The following is a 14,141-nucleotide window of genomic DNA, read 5'->3' as shown; positions in this document are numbered from 1 at the left end:
GACTTACTGTCAGTGTAGAAGTAAAGACAGGTGACAGGTCTGGTGGCACTATTTTCGCTAGGCGACAACCACATACAGAATGGCCAGCTTAAGAATTTTACTGGCCGCGGGGATAGTGTTGCTGCTTTGCGTGGACGTTACGGCGATATTCTGGAGTCGGAGACGCCGGCGGCGGTGCAAGCACAAATGGAACGCCTGGGGAGCGTGCAGCAAGTTTACCTGCACACAGACCCGCACGGCGAAGGGGTGCGGGGCGCCCGGGCCGCAAACTCGTGCCTGCGTCCGGGTCTGTCACCACGGTGGGACTCCGCGTTCCTCCACTACATGCTCTTGTCCCAACGGGTTCTGGAACCGCTGCTGTGGCAAATGTGAGTTTTGCTGTACCTGTATCTCTTTTTGTATATCCGGTATAACCGCCCTTCGGCGCAATACACCCAATCTTTGCAGACCTAACTACAGAAGTTGTTAAGAAAATAAAGCTTTCTAGTGATGATGCCCGACCCAACGAATGGTCAGCTTTAGGGTGTTAGTGTCCACGTGGATACTAGTACACAAAATGTACATGTAGTTCTGTTTTCATGTTGCTCTGCGCGGACGGTGCTTCGGGATTGTACCCTCTTTGGACTTGGCTGGCATTGATGCTGGCCAAGTACATTTCGTCCTTGAACTTCTTCCACGTGCTATGTATCTCAATCAGGAAAACAATGCTTTAGTCTGCTGCCGATCTTGTTACTATAGCACAAAAAGGTGTACACAGACATGCAGGAAGAAGGTGAGTTGATACATAATCTATCTCGAGGTATTTTTAATCGCAAATGTAATAAGACATAGACTTTGATCGACCCCGAGGTCCTGAAAAGCATACTTTGTTCCTGTTCGATTGCGCACGAAAATTAGTCGAATGGTCAGCGCTTGGACCAGGCGGACGTCGTATGAAGGATGGTCAGCGTTAAGGTCTTAGTGTCCACGTGGATACTAGTACATGTAGTTCTGTTTGCATGTTGCTCTGCGCGGACGGTAGTTCGGGATTGTCTCTTCTTTGGACTCTTTGGCTGTTGCTGGCATTGGAAGGACTGGAGCGGCTGTAGCGCTCCCTGTGGGTACGCAGGCATCCAGACCCGCACGGCCATCGGCTGCGATGCGCCGACAGAGACGCAGAGTCGGCCGTGTAACCGGTTCTGTCACAACGGCGCGACGCCCCTGCCTTACTCCTGTTCCTGTCCGGAAGTGTTCTGGGATACCTGTTGTGATAAACGCGAGTCTTCGCGCTGATAATTACTGCTGGTGGACACCGATTGAACGTCCTGAAGTATTAGGCCTTTTCCCAGATGCATTTCTCGATTAAATGAAAGTTTATTGCAAAAACATACCCGAGGGCTAATTGCAAATACAAACAACATGTATGAAAAGGAAGGTGTGATACTACGTTCTCCAACATACGTGGTACTAATGCACACAAAGCTAGGTTTATTTGCTCTATTAAGTATAGAGTATATTTCGTCCTTGAACTTCTTCCACGCTATATATCTCAATCAGGGAAACAATGCTTTCGTAAGATGCCGATCCTGTTACTATAGCGCAGAAAAGTGTACACAGATATTGCTTTCATGCGGAAAAATAGGTGAGTTAATACATAATCTATCTCGAGGTGTTTTGGTGTTTTTAATCGCAAATGTAATAAGACATAGACTTTGATCGACCCCGGGGAACTGAAAAGTATACTTTGCTCTAGTTCGTGCGCGGAAGAAATTTAGTTGAAAGTTTAGCCCCTGTACCAAACGGACGTCGTGTGAAGGGTGGTCAGCGTTAGGGTCTTAGTCTCCACGGGAATAGTTCTCTTGCTCTGCGCGGACCTCAGGAGTTCTGCTTTGTTTTCTCGCCGCCGACGTCGACGCCGTTGTACTAGTAGCTTGTATCACTGGAACGCATGGGGACCCTGTAGCGCGCCATGCGGAAACGCGGGCACCCAGACCCACACGGCTAGCCACAGCTACGGCTGGACCTTTCTCCAGTCGTGCACGCTGCCCGGGCCAGAGAGTCAGCCGTGTAACCGGTTCTGTCACAACGGCGCGACCCCCCTACCTTACTCCTGCTCCTGTCCGGACGTGTTCTGGGATACCTGCTGTGATAAACGTGAGTCTTCGTGCTGGCAATGTCGCCGGTGCAGATTGAGCGAAAGACGTAAAGATTTTTGTTGTCCAAGGGTTGAAATTGACAATGTCTTAAAAATGCCTAGTACGTACCTAGTAACTGTTCCGGGCGTTTGGGGTAAAAGATAGGCATAAAAATTAACATTTGCTTTTGAAATGGGTACGACATTTTGAAATAACCGCGTGTATGTTGTAAGAATGTGAAGTCATGAATAGAAATATTAATGTGTTGTATTGTGCAGGAAGCAACATTTCATTAAGTAGCGGTTTTTGAATAACCAAGAAGGTTCACAGGTCAGACGAACTCTACCGACGAGTATATAAAAGGCGGCTATGCTACACAATACTATCAAATAAGAGGGTAGATTTATTACTGTTTAAACACCTTTGCTCTATCATACATTGATTATGCACCCGTTGGCAAAGTAACTGGTAAAAGCCAGTGGCAGTTCTGACAGCGCTTTGTACTTTTGTTCTTGTTCGTGTGTGGATGAAGTAGTCGAATGTTTAGCAGTTGTACCAAGCGGGCGCTGTGTGAAGGATGGTTAGCGTTAGGGTCTTAGTGTCCACGGGGATACTAGTAGTTCTGTTTTCATGTTGCTCTGCGCGGCGGGTGCTTCGGGATTGTATTCACGGTGATTGCCATTGGCACCCCTGGAGCGCCTGGGGACAGTGTAGCGCACCCTGTGGGTTCGCAGGCATAGAGACTCGCACGCTTACCGCTGGATGTAGTAATTATTATAGCTGGTGCTTGCCGCAAGAGGAGACACGGCCCTGCAACCGGTTCTGTAATAACAGCGCGAGGCCGCTGCCATACTCCTGCTCCTGTCCGGATGTGTTTTGGGATACCTGCTGCGATAAATGTGAGTCTTTAAAAATGCGTTTGTATCTATACAGAATGAGCCCAAAATGCTCACCTTTTCGAGCTGCGAGCGCCTACGCAATCTTGACGCTGGATTCTGTGTTCTGTGTCAATGCAGGAAGATATATCCTTGGCCAATCTGCTTGGCCAATTATATTTTGTGTATCCCAGTGAGAGCTTTGATTACTAATCGGCAACAGAGTTGTTAAGAGCCATTGACATGGCTGTATAACATCCACGATATAAGTATTTTGTTGTGATACTCGTACAGTGTTATGATACTTACACGTGCACCTACAGTCACAAAAATGCATAGTTAACGTCTTTGACCTCAATAGAGGTACGAAAAGCTACAGTTTGTAACACTTAAGATGTTCAGAAAACTGTCCCAAAAGACGTGCGCAAACAAGCCAACTCTTGTCTTTGCCACGCTACGTCCCGTAAGCGGTTGGCAGACTCGAAATACGGTACCTATTGTCTGTTGTGCGAAGCAATGTAAGAGACGCATTGAAATGCGTGATTAAAGACCTTTTCATAATAGGTCTGTGTGATAAAAGACCTGGTTACTAGGAGCAAAAGTGGCAACCGTCTTGGTGGTATTCATCATGAAGTCGGCGATCTTTTGCTCGGAAAAGTTACAATCATCATGTAACTTTTTAGGAAATCAAAGGATAAAGATGGCAATCAAAGACCCCTCCATAAAACTTCCTATTAAGGTGTTTTGATTTGCTATTTACCCTTCTATCTGGGGGAGAGTTTGTGCTTTTTTATGACTGACGTGAGTTTTTAATAGTTAGCTAGTACATAGATATGTCTGGTAATTTAAAAGTTCACCTAAACAATAAAAGTGTGCTGGCCCGGTGTCTAGATCTGTTGTACCAAAGAGTTTAATTTGTCTATGGCTTTAATATGCCAGCTAAGACGCGATTTTATCGGATAACGAAAAGATATTGTTACTTTGCGCTGAAGAGGAAACACAGCCTTGATGTACTGCCCTGAAAGACGCGCGGAAACAGGCCGGCGCTATTTCCTACGCTACGTACCGCGAGCCGTTGGTAGCCTCGACTTTAATAACCTTATCGCTCAGGACATTGTAAGGCCAACTTGTTTTTGTCGGATGAGTGTGTGTAGTGTAAACAGTGTTTGCGTCAACCCTTTATTCCCAACAACACAGGCAAGCACACAGTTACGTGCATCGCAGTTTTGTACATAGAGAGCGAGTGAATGACAGCATGAAAGGTACCATTGTGGTGCTTTTGGGGAACAGGAAGTGTTTTTGGACGAAAATATAACGGCCTTGCCCTTTTAGTGTGCCACTGACAAATACTACAGTATCATAGAGCAATTAAGAACCTCTGCACACATTAAGTTGTGCACAGCTGGCGTTGCTATGTATATATGAATATATATAAATATATAGATACTCAACCTCTTCATGTCTATATCTATGTATGTATGTGTGTGTGTGTGTGTGTGTGTGTGTGTGTGTGTGTGTGTGTGTCTATACATGTACTTCAAACAAAGTTTTCTTTTACTTTGGATGTCTCATGTGCCATTTTTGTTTCCATACAGCGTGCACGCCCATTGCCAACTGTGAGCAACTGATTTGCAACTCAGCGACCGACCATGCCTGTAACCGCTGTAACTACGACCGGGGCGGACAGATCAAGGCCTACCAGCAAGTGGCTTCAGGAATCTACCCCAATCGAGTCTGTGAACGTGAGTATTGCCTCACAGTGTGTGTGTGTGTGTGTGTGTGTGTGTGTGTGTGAGAGAGAGAGAGAGAGAGTGTGTGTGTGTTTGTGTGCACATGTTTGTATGTGTGTTGTGTGCAACTTAATTAGTGAAGTCAAAGCTGACCATTTCTAACATGTGACTTCTTCAATTTTAAGCTTAATTATTTAACCCACCAAGATGACACTTAGTTACGTGACTGTTTTTTTTTTTAGAACGATGTTCCTGGAGACCGGACAGCAAGTTCTGCTACCCCGGCCGCTGCCCGGGAACACCCAACACCTGTACATGCGCTCCTGGGTTTGGCGGGAACAACTGTCTCAGGAGTAAGTATACAACACTTTTCTTGTACTCTTCTGTGATCCTCGCCTAAACAGGTCTAATCTATAATCTAGTCTACTACCAGGCTATATTCTAGTCTTCTAAGTGTGTGTATGATTTATATTTTACTTGATTCACACTATCTCAGACATTGCCATCAACGTAATGATAAAGAAATCACAATACTTACCTCACATCAACTATGAGATTGACTAACATCATGTCTTTTAGTGACTTTTAAACATTGCCACCGTCGTAATGATCAAGATACATGTGTCTTGTACATTTATAAACTTAAATCAACTATAAAATTGACTAGAATTATGTCTTTTATCAAATTTAAAGAGGAAATTTATTCGCTTTTTAGCAAAATTTATTCTCTTGGTGTCATCAAACTTTGAAAATGATTACCACAGAAAGCAATCCATGAAGTTGATTTTGTGTGGCCATACTGTCAGGAATAGCAGTTTTACAGTCTGACTGCATCAAACTTTCCATTGAACTCAATCACAACCAAACTCACTTTTCAGCACCAAGGACAGGGACAGGAAAACTCTCAGAATTGCCTGTTAAAAAGGCTTAATAGCTTTGTTTCTTTGTTTTTTGTTCCAGTTTCTACTCAGCCGACTATCATGCACTGCCTGGCGAAGCTGCAGCGGGTGGTAGGTGGGGCCGAGAGGGACACACTGGAGGCAGACTGTGGTGCCGTCACAGCCTCCTCTACCGTCTATGTCGGGAGGCACATTGCCTTCAACAGACTCCAGGTGCAGAAATTTGTATTTTAGCATTTCAGTAAAGCGGAATTTACCACTCAATGCTTAATTTTCCCTCCAGTCTTCTTCAGAATTTGACTTGTACTAAGTTGTAGGGGAGATGCCACAGTTGGCCCTCTTTATTGTAACCTACGCAAAAACAAGGAAGCCTACACTGTCAACCATCAAAATACCAAAATGCTGCCCCAAAGCCTAAAGAAGGGTTTTCAAAGTTCTTTTTAGCAAATTATGATTTTGAGCTCACTCACCACTCCCTCTATGCGCAATTGGTGTCACCCCAACATGTAGACATGACCAAAGTTAGTGTAGTGTGTGTTGGGTGTAGAAGAATTTTATTTAGTAGTAGTCGTAACCTAACCTTTGTTTGTGTAGATGACCTGGGACAGCAGTTGGATCGGACCGACTGCCAGCGATTGGCCGAGGCCATATTACATCAACGACTTCAGGGTGGGCATCGTTACAGCCTCTTCAACATGGAGGCTGCTCAGAGGTACGGTTTATTTGTTACAATTTGTACATCCCTAGTTAAAATGACACTGTCCTCCTTTTTCAAAAATCAATCTATTTGGGAATATTTGTTTGCATTATGTCGCAAGTGGCAGGACAGTGTTAGAGGGACTGGTCAACGTAATTATATACATATTAGATAGATAGAAAGCTGCTAGAGCTGCAGTAGTTTGTTGTCCAAGCATCTCTGGCACCAGACCACGGTTCTCCCCGATATGACGTGATATCTGGAATTAAATTCAAGGTTTGAGGTGTTTCTCTGAGCTAATACTAAGACAATGGGAGACTGAAGACGATGCCTTGTGGAGGCCTTGCTTGTTTCTGGTAGCTTATCACAATGATCACATTGTCCACCACTTTACTTTGTTTGAAGGTGGATCAGCACTAAGATCAGAAACAATTGGATGCAGCATTGGGCATAGTCAGGACAACCCAGACACAAACCTGCATGACTGTGTGAACCATGGAGACTTGAGCCTACCTGCTCTCCAGCATAATGACAGGTGTGTTAATGACATGTTTGTAGTCATGCATATGTGACTGATATAATCTATGTTCAGCAATGTTGGTGGGTTAAAGTCTCATGCATAGTTGCATAGCATAAATATGTTGGCAGTTGATTTCTACTGGTACCTTCTCCCACCCTTTGTATCTAGAGAATGCCTTACTTACAATAATTATGTTACATTCCCAGAAAGAAAACATAATGGTTTTTGTTCTGTTTCTTCTTCTTGTTCTTCAAACACATAAGGACAATGACCTTTACCAGACGTCTGTCACCTTGTGGTGCTTGTTGCAAGTTGAAGGATAGAGTTGGAGGGGCTGGTCATTATTGATCATATTGATAAATTTAACAGCCTATGCTGATAACTAATGTTTACATGAAACCAACTTAAAAGCAGTTTATTTCATCTTCTTACATTCAACAGGTTGGAGTTCAAAGCCAAAGCGACCAACGGCGGTTATGTTCGCATCAACAACTACGACAGTTCCAGTGGGACTCCGACCCTTAACCCCCGTCAGTACTACCAAGGGTCAGAGGTCATCCACACTGCCCACTTCACCTATGACCTCCGTGACCCCGTGCACTGCTCGGTGGCCAGTAGCTGCTCCTCCAAGCTTGTCGAGATCGGTCCTTCCTTCACCAAAAATGTGAGTTTAGTAATGTCATACTTTTCCCATTTCATGGTCAAGTAATGCCCACAATATACATCGTAACTCGATGTACACCATGTTGCAATGCAGGGGCATTGTTTATGTCTCAAAAGAAATTTCAAAAACATTTTAATGGCCAAACTTTGTGATATTCTTCCTCAAGCCAAAGCAAGCTCACCAAAATCCCTTCAAAACTTTTCTTTTTGTTTACAAACAAAACAAACTATTGGAACAACTAACAAAGGGCTGTATTAGTGTTATAATAAGTTGTTGTTCAGCACAGTCAAACATATCCCTTGGCCACCCTTACAGGGACATATCCAGATCCGGTGGCCAGGCTGGAGTGACGAAGGTTCAGGGCTGGGGAAGTACGAGTATGTTGTTTACAAACTGCAGCCGTACGGGGACCAGCTGGGTATGAGGTCAGTGACCCCCATCCTGTCAGGGTCACAGAACGTGTCAGGAGGAGCAAGCATGGCGCAGGTCACACTTACTGAACCTGGTACGTAAACTGTATGTTTTCATATTGGAATATCAGCTGCAGTAAAGCTTGCAGTTAGATGTGCAAAGGTTAGGTGTCCCAGTGATGGGTAATACCCAGCTGCTGTGGTGCCACATGTCTGCAAACTCAAGCTAACTAGTGTGTTTCAACAAAGGGCAGTTATACCAGCCATAACACATTACAGATACTGAGTAGACGAATGTTTGCCAATGACACTGTTCATCTCTTGTTTAGAAAGTCCTGCAGTGATTTTGCAAGTCAGTAGATTTTTAGATACCAACTGCAGTATCTACAACATCAACAGTTTACTCATTTGTATATATATAGCAGGGCTTGTTTATGATTTTTATCAAGGTATGTTATGCACCATTTATGTTTCTACACTTTTTAAAGTTACGCTGTCTTCTCTTTAACTCCAGGTACCTACTGCTTTCTCCTGACTGTTGACGACGTTGCCACAAACTACCAGCGTGCTAGGAGGTTCTTAATCTATGACGATGTGAACAACGTGACAGTGGACACACACCAGCCTCTGTGGGCAGACAGTGCTGCGGTTAACACCAGTCGTCTCTGGCAGACAAACTTACAGGACTCTAGAGGGATAGGGACAAAGGTTGGTAAAGTTCTTGGTAAATGATGAATGAATGAATGAATAAATGAATAAACAAATGAGTGAGTGAGTGAGTGAACAGTGGACACACACCAGCCACTGTGGGAAGACAGTGCAGCCGTGAACACAAGTCATCTCTGGCAGACAAACTTACAGGACTCACGGGGACAAGAACAAAGGTAGGTGAAGAAATAGATAAATAAAGGAATGAATGAACAGATGATGGACGCAGAGACCTACAGACAGACACTGCAGTTGCAATCGCACAGGCCCAAGTCATCTGGCAAAATGACACACTGGGGAGAAGGATGAAAGTCTGTGAAGAAATGAATAGATGAGTGAATAAATAAATAAATGAATAAAATGATTGGATAGAAGAATGAATGAATGATGGACACATGCCATCCTCTGTACATTTCAAGTTTGACATGCATATTGATAGCTACTTGTAACTCTCTCTTTTTCCAATCATAGGTTTCCCTGAAGTGGCCAGGACGCTATCGTAACCTGTTCCACCATCAACACAAACTCCTGGCTGCCATTGAGCCGTACGATCCTCCCATTGCAGCAGGGTACGAGATCATCACTGGGCAACCCCCACAAGAAAGGTAGGGTGACCATCTCACAATATGATAGTTACTGCTACACAATGTATTATGTGATACAATTATACATTACAGTTACAAAATTGTAGCACAAAGCCATTGAAGGCACTTTAACTGTAACAGTGTCTTTGATGGCTTTATGCTACATTTTGTTAGTAGTAAAAAACAGATAAAACTTTTGTAGAGAATAACATAATTAAATTACACAATATTGAAGCCCAGGGATTCTTTCATTGAGTTTTCTCCACATGTTCTCTTGAAATTGTTAAAACAGCATACATTAAATATGCTATACTTGCATTGTCATAATGCATTTGCATGACTGTTTAGATCGATAAATTACAGCTTAAATCAAGTCTTCTCTGTATTCCCTTTTTTCTCTTAGGTCACGCCAGGCTATTCCCAATGCTTATGGAGTCACCAAAGTGGAGACTGCGTTTGCTGTGGACCACAACGGCGGGCGTAGCATCACCACTCCACCTAACACCTGGACAACTGTGCCTGATGTCACGGTGGGTTGACAATAGTGACAATGCCAACAAGCATTATAAGTATTACATTGTTTAAACATTTCTAGTGCCTTGTACATACATGTAGGCCACCAAATTTTCTTGCTGTTTCTGTAGAAAGGTTTTAGAGATAATGTACATTCCTAGCCAGTTGCCCAATCAGTATTGTCCCAAAATGTTTTTTTTGCGTTAATTTGGCTTAGGTTGAAGAAAACTGGCTTAGGTTGAAGAAAACAGAAAACTGGCGAAAGTCACCCTGGAAGTCAGTATCTGTGAAGATGTTTCTTAAATCATTCATAAATGAAAGTTCTAATGTAAAGTTTACTTTCTTCTTCAGGCAGAGGGAGTAGACCTGGACATCCCCAGAGTAGACGGTGACTCAGTGCGACTGTGGGTAAAAGCCTACGATGTTGTGGGTAACTCTGTACAGGAAGAGGTGCTCCTCCATGTGGACTCCTCCCCACCTGTAGTGCAGAACTTTTGGCTCAACAGACACGGGGTAACTGCACTGGCCGTGCACCACTCATCTGACCTGTTTACTATGAGGTGGGTTAACTTTACACCGGTAGTTAACTTTCCTATCATACAATCAAATCATGTACTAAGTGGAACTTGTTACCAACAAGTACAGGAGGGGCATCCTCACTAGATAGCTTTAAACCATGCTAGCATCTAGTAAGTCATTTGACTGTGTAAAGGTTTGGTGTGACAGGAGATTCAGTTCAAAGCTGGTGTCTTACCATCAGTTATACTGGCTACACAGATACCTCTGATGGGGTTCACCACATCAGGGGTATCATACTACATTGTTACAGTAATAAATTATTATACATTGGCACTGAAAGACTCTTAGTGACTGTCATAAAGGGGAAACACCACACACATTTAACTTATTGCATCATCATTATGATGATCAATATCAAATGTTTTGCACCACACCATGACAGTATATATTACAGCTGACTATATCGTATCATATTCTACTTCTAAACAGGTTTGAGTTTGAGGCGTTTGATGACCACAGCGGTCTGCACAACATCCACTGGAGTCTGCAGGACTTCCTGGACAGCTCCACTGTTCATGGGGAGGGGCAGGTCGCTGTCAGGAGGCCTTCTGTGAGTTCGCTGTTTGTTTGTTTTTACCACATGAGCTGGTAAACTGCCTGATGGTATAAACTGGGGCTCTGAGAGTTGCTGAGTGCAAGCTGTGTAAAGGACTTGAGCATCTTTACAACTTTTTCATTCACCTCCTCTCTCTATCTTTCTACCTCTCTGCCTGAGACTCTCTCTTTCTCTCAGGCCCACAGTTAATCAGTATATCCAGTTTCAATATCCTACTAGTAGCAAATGGGCTTTTGATATAGAGTTCAATATTCACACTAGAATGTTTGACTTGCTTTAAATAGCAAAACAAACACTCCTAAAAAATAAAAATAAAAATAACAATCTGCTCATAATCCCAGTAATACTGGGCTAAGCATATTATTGCTATCTTACCGTGTGTCTTGAATGTTAGTTTGTATTGTATGAATAATATACAAATTATGTTGTATGTAACAATGGTAGCTGCTACCTGCCTTGTTGCTGCCTGGCTACCACATGTCATGCCTTGTTTGTTATATTTTCAATATACAAAGAACAATATTACAATAACCACTTGCACCCTGCGCTGACATCCAGCTCCTCCACCCTGAGTGCCCCCTGCCTGACTGTGCCTGTATCCCCAAGGACAGCGAGTGTTACTTCAGGAACTACGAGATCGCCCCCGACCTCAGCAAGATGGACATCCCCATCGGGTCACATGACCATGATTACGTCTTTGTTGTCACGGTTACCAACAATGCCATGCTGGTGACGACAGTGACATTCCAAGTAAGAACTTTTTGGACATTTGCTAATATTGCCAAGACCATACAGCTACATCAAAATGATTACCAAACCACTATCACTATACATGATAGTTGGCAGGTAGTAACTTCTTTTAAGCTGTTGAGTACACTTGTTTTTGCCTCTGCATGTTGAGCATTCAAGAAACAAGTCAGAGTTAGTCCTTCCTTTGCATCAGTTTCTGTGCGTTTGAAATCTTAGATCGGAATTCCCCACTGACATGGTGGCAGAATTAATCAGATCATTGTATTTATGAGTTGTGACGTTATCCCCCATACCTGTCTGCTACCACAGGTGACAGTAGATGAGAGCCCTCCCACCTCAGGACAGGTGCAGGATGCATTGCCTGGACAGAGGGACCTCGACTTCCAACAGGTACATTAAATAGTCTAGTACATATCTGCTCCTACAACCAACAGGACAAACCCCTCATAGGGCATAGTACCCAGGGCAAACAGTCTGAACTTCTGTATTCTATAATCATCAAAAATTTACCTTTCAGTGTTGTTTATTGTCATGCCTAAGTGTGCATTTTATAGTAAGTACACCTTGTCTCCCTAACATACAACCATGTCTACCTTCTTTTATGATAACTTGCAATATTTGTACTTTGATGAATTGCTTGTACATGTACATGTATGTGTGAACTTCAGCTAATGCTTAGAGCTGTGAGCACATAAAATTAACAAAGTACACCAGTCAGACAGTTGACAATAAGTAACTAAACTTGTCATCAAACTTGATTGCCAGGACCTGCAACTCCATGCATGGTGGGACGGGTTTTTTGACCGTGAGAGCGGTGTGCAGTTTTACCAGTATGGCTTCGCTAACAGGTGTCTGGGGGAGGACGAGTTCAGCATACCACAGTCAGAACATGTAAGACATTTGTTACTGTTTGTTAAATGTTTAACTAAGTTTAGGTCTCATCATTATGATATTGAACATGTCTTCCTCAACAGTTCAGCATCCCACAACCACAACAGGTATATAGGACCCATAGACTGTAGTCAGTTAGGGGTTTCCCTCCAATTTACTCACTATTATCATATAGCCAGGTGACGTTGACCAATCAGAAGGCTCCATTCCACATTCCTTATGACGCCGTAATGTCACAAATAGAGTCAAAATCGGGTATTTATTCATCCAAATCCATACATTAAACAAACCCAATAATCACCTGCATATGACCTCAGGTGACCCAATAGAACACGACTCTAGTTCTAAAAAATCCAAAAATAACTTGATTTGTGTTCCAATGACTTCCATAAGAACACCTGTTCCCTGCCTGTGACCCAGTTAACGTGAACTCTACCCAGTGACCTCAGGTGACTCCAGATGGAACACTATGTTCTATGTTCTATTCAGCACGTGCAACGGGTAAATTGTACATTGTGCGCATCAGTTTGGATAGGCTATCGTGTAAGCTATATGATGATAGCGTTAATGTCCCGCCCTTTCTTGGTGAATATGGTGTGATTAAGCCTTGTCAGTTGCTATAACCACCTCATAAAGCCACCTCGTTCGCTGTCGCTCACTTGGTGGCTTTATTCGGTGGTTATAGCAACTGACAAGGCTTTATCACACCATATTCACCTCGGGGTGGGACATTAACGCTTAATTATATACCCAAAGGCTTTGATTCTAAAACGCTATCCTGTCTTATAACTGCCAAGGAGGTTATAACAGCCTTGATTTTCATGCCCCATGTTTTTGTTTGCTTACTGCACATGTATTCAAGATGCTATGAGTGTTTCAACATGATTTTTAGTCTTCACCAGATATGTCTAAATTTTGTATCCCCACTTACTTGTGTGGTTTGTATCTTTTTGTTCTGAACACTGATCTGTAAAATCTTTGCATTCAGATCCACAACACGACAGGAAAGTTTGGTTCCTGGATGGCGCCTGCAGCCGGTACCTACTTCTGCACCGTCGTGGCGTACAACCCCGCCCTGACACCCTCCCAGCCGGCCTGCTCAGACGGCATCACCGTGGACGCTTCACCGCCTTCTGTTCAGCATGTCAAACTCACGGGATTCCACGCAAGACCAGGGCTGGTGAGCGATGACGGAGGGAACGTGTGGATCGTGAACAGGAACGGGGAACGGGAGGTGGTGACTGAACCTCCGGAGAGTTGTAGGTATGTACAGCAAATAAGGTAGTTTACAGGTCTAAGTGTGCATTTGCAATGTGATGCATTAAAGTCTACAGTCAAATTTTAATGCCCCTGGGTAGGCATATATTATGTATGTATGAGCAGTTTTCATATTGTTCAGCTTCTTACATATAATGTATTAACAACACTGTCCAAGCAGAGTGATTTCCTACATGTAACTGTCTAGAATGGGTGCAACTTATAATTTTTCTACTGTACAACATCTTGAGGATTTGTATTTATTGAGAGTATTACGAAGATTAAGCAAACATTCATGTCATAAAACAGTCTATGAAAAGTAAAGCATTGTCATGTCTCTGGTAAAGTTGGATGTTCATTTTAGTCATATGCAGTATCACATTTTCATTTCCTT

At 43.3% G+C, this 14,141-nt stretch overlaps 1 protein-coding gene across 1 annotated transcript in view; it reads left to right on the top strand.

Moving 5' to 3' along the window:
• The window catches only part of LOC109483572, a 49,884-nt gene that overhangs the window by 10,553 nt on the left and 25,190 nt on the right, over positions 1 to 14,141 (top strand). The window contains exons 2-17 of the mRNA XM_019786608.1: positions 4,585 to 4,731; positions 4,962 to 5,072; positions 5,680 to 5,831; positions 6,213 to 6,330; positions 6,721 to 6,850; positions 7,277 to 7,499; positions 7,815 to 8,004; positions 8,424 to 8,617; positions 9,089 to 9,222; positions 9,605 to 9,731; positions 10,066 to 10,274; positions 10,723 to 10,843; positions 11,408 to 11,599; positions 11,909 to 11,989; positions 12,365 to 12,490; positions 13,479 to 13,753. Coding sequence (XP_019642167.1) covers positions 4,585 to 4,731; positions 4,962 to 5,072; positions 5,680 to 5,831; positions 6,213 to 6,330; positions 6,721 to 6,850; positions 7,277 to 7,499; positions 7,815 to 8,004; positions 8,424 to 8,617; positions 9,089 to 9,222; positions 9,605 to 9,731; positions 10,066 to 10,274; positions 10,723 to 10,843; positions 11,408 to 11,599; positions 11,909 to 11,989; positions 12,365 to 12,490; positions 13,479 to 13,753 — 2,530 coding nt within the window. The remainder of the gene's footprint in view (positions 1 to 4,584; positions 4,732 to 4,961; positions 5,073 to 5,679; positions 5,832 to 6,212; positions 6,331 to 6,720; positions 6,851 to 7,276; positions 7,500 to 7,814; positions 8,005 to 8,423; positions 8,618 to 9,088; positions 9,223 to 9,604; positions 9,732 to 10,065; positions 10,275 to 10,722; positions 10,844 to 11,407; positions 11,600 to 11,908; positions 11,990 to 12,364; positions 12,491 to 13,478; positions 13,754 to 14,141) is intronic.

Source organism: Branchiostoma belcheri, unplaced genomic scaffold (genome assembly GCF_001625305.1).
Source record: "Branchiostoma belcheri isolate BF01 breed outbred unplaced genomic scaffold, Haploidv18h27 scaffold65, whole genome shotgun sequence".
In the NCBI taxonomy this organism is placed as follows: Eukaryota; Metazoa; Chordata; class Leptocardii; order Amphioxiformes; family Branchiostomatidae; genus Branchiostoma; species Branchiostoma belcheri.
Note: the sequence above shows the minus strand (reverse complement) of the source record. Positions and strands in the feature narration are given on the sequence as shown.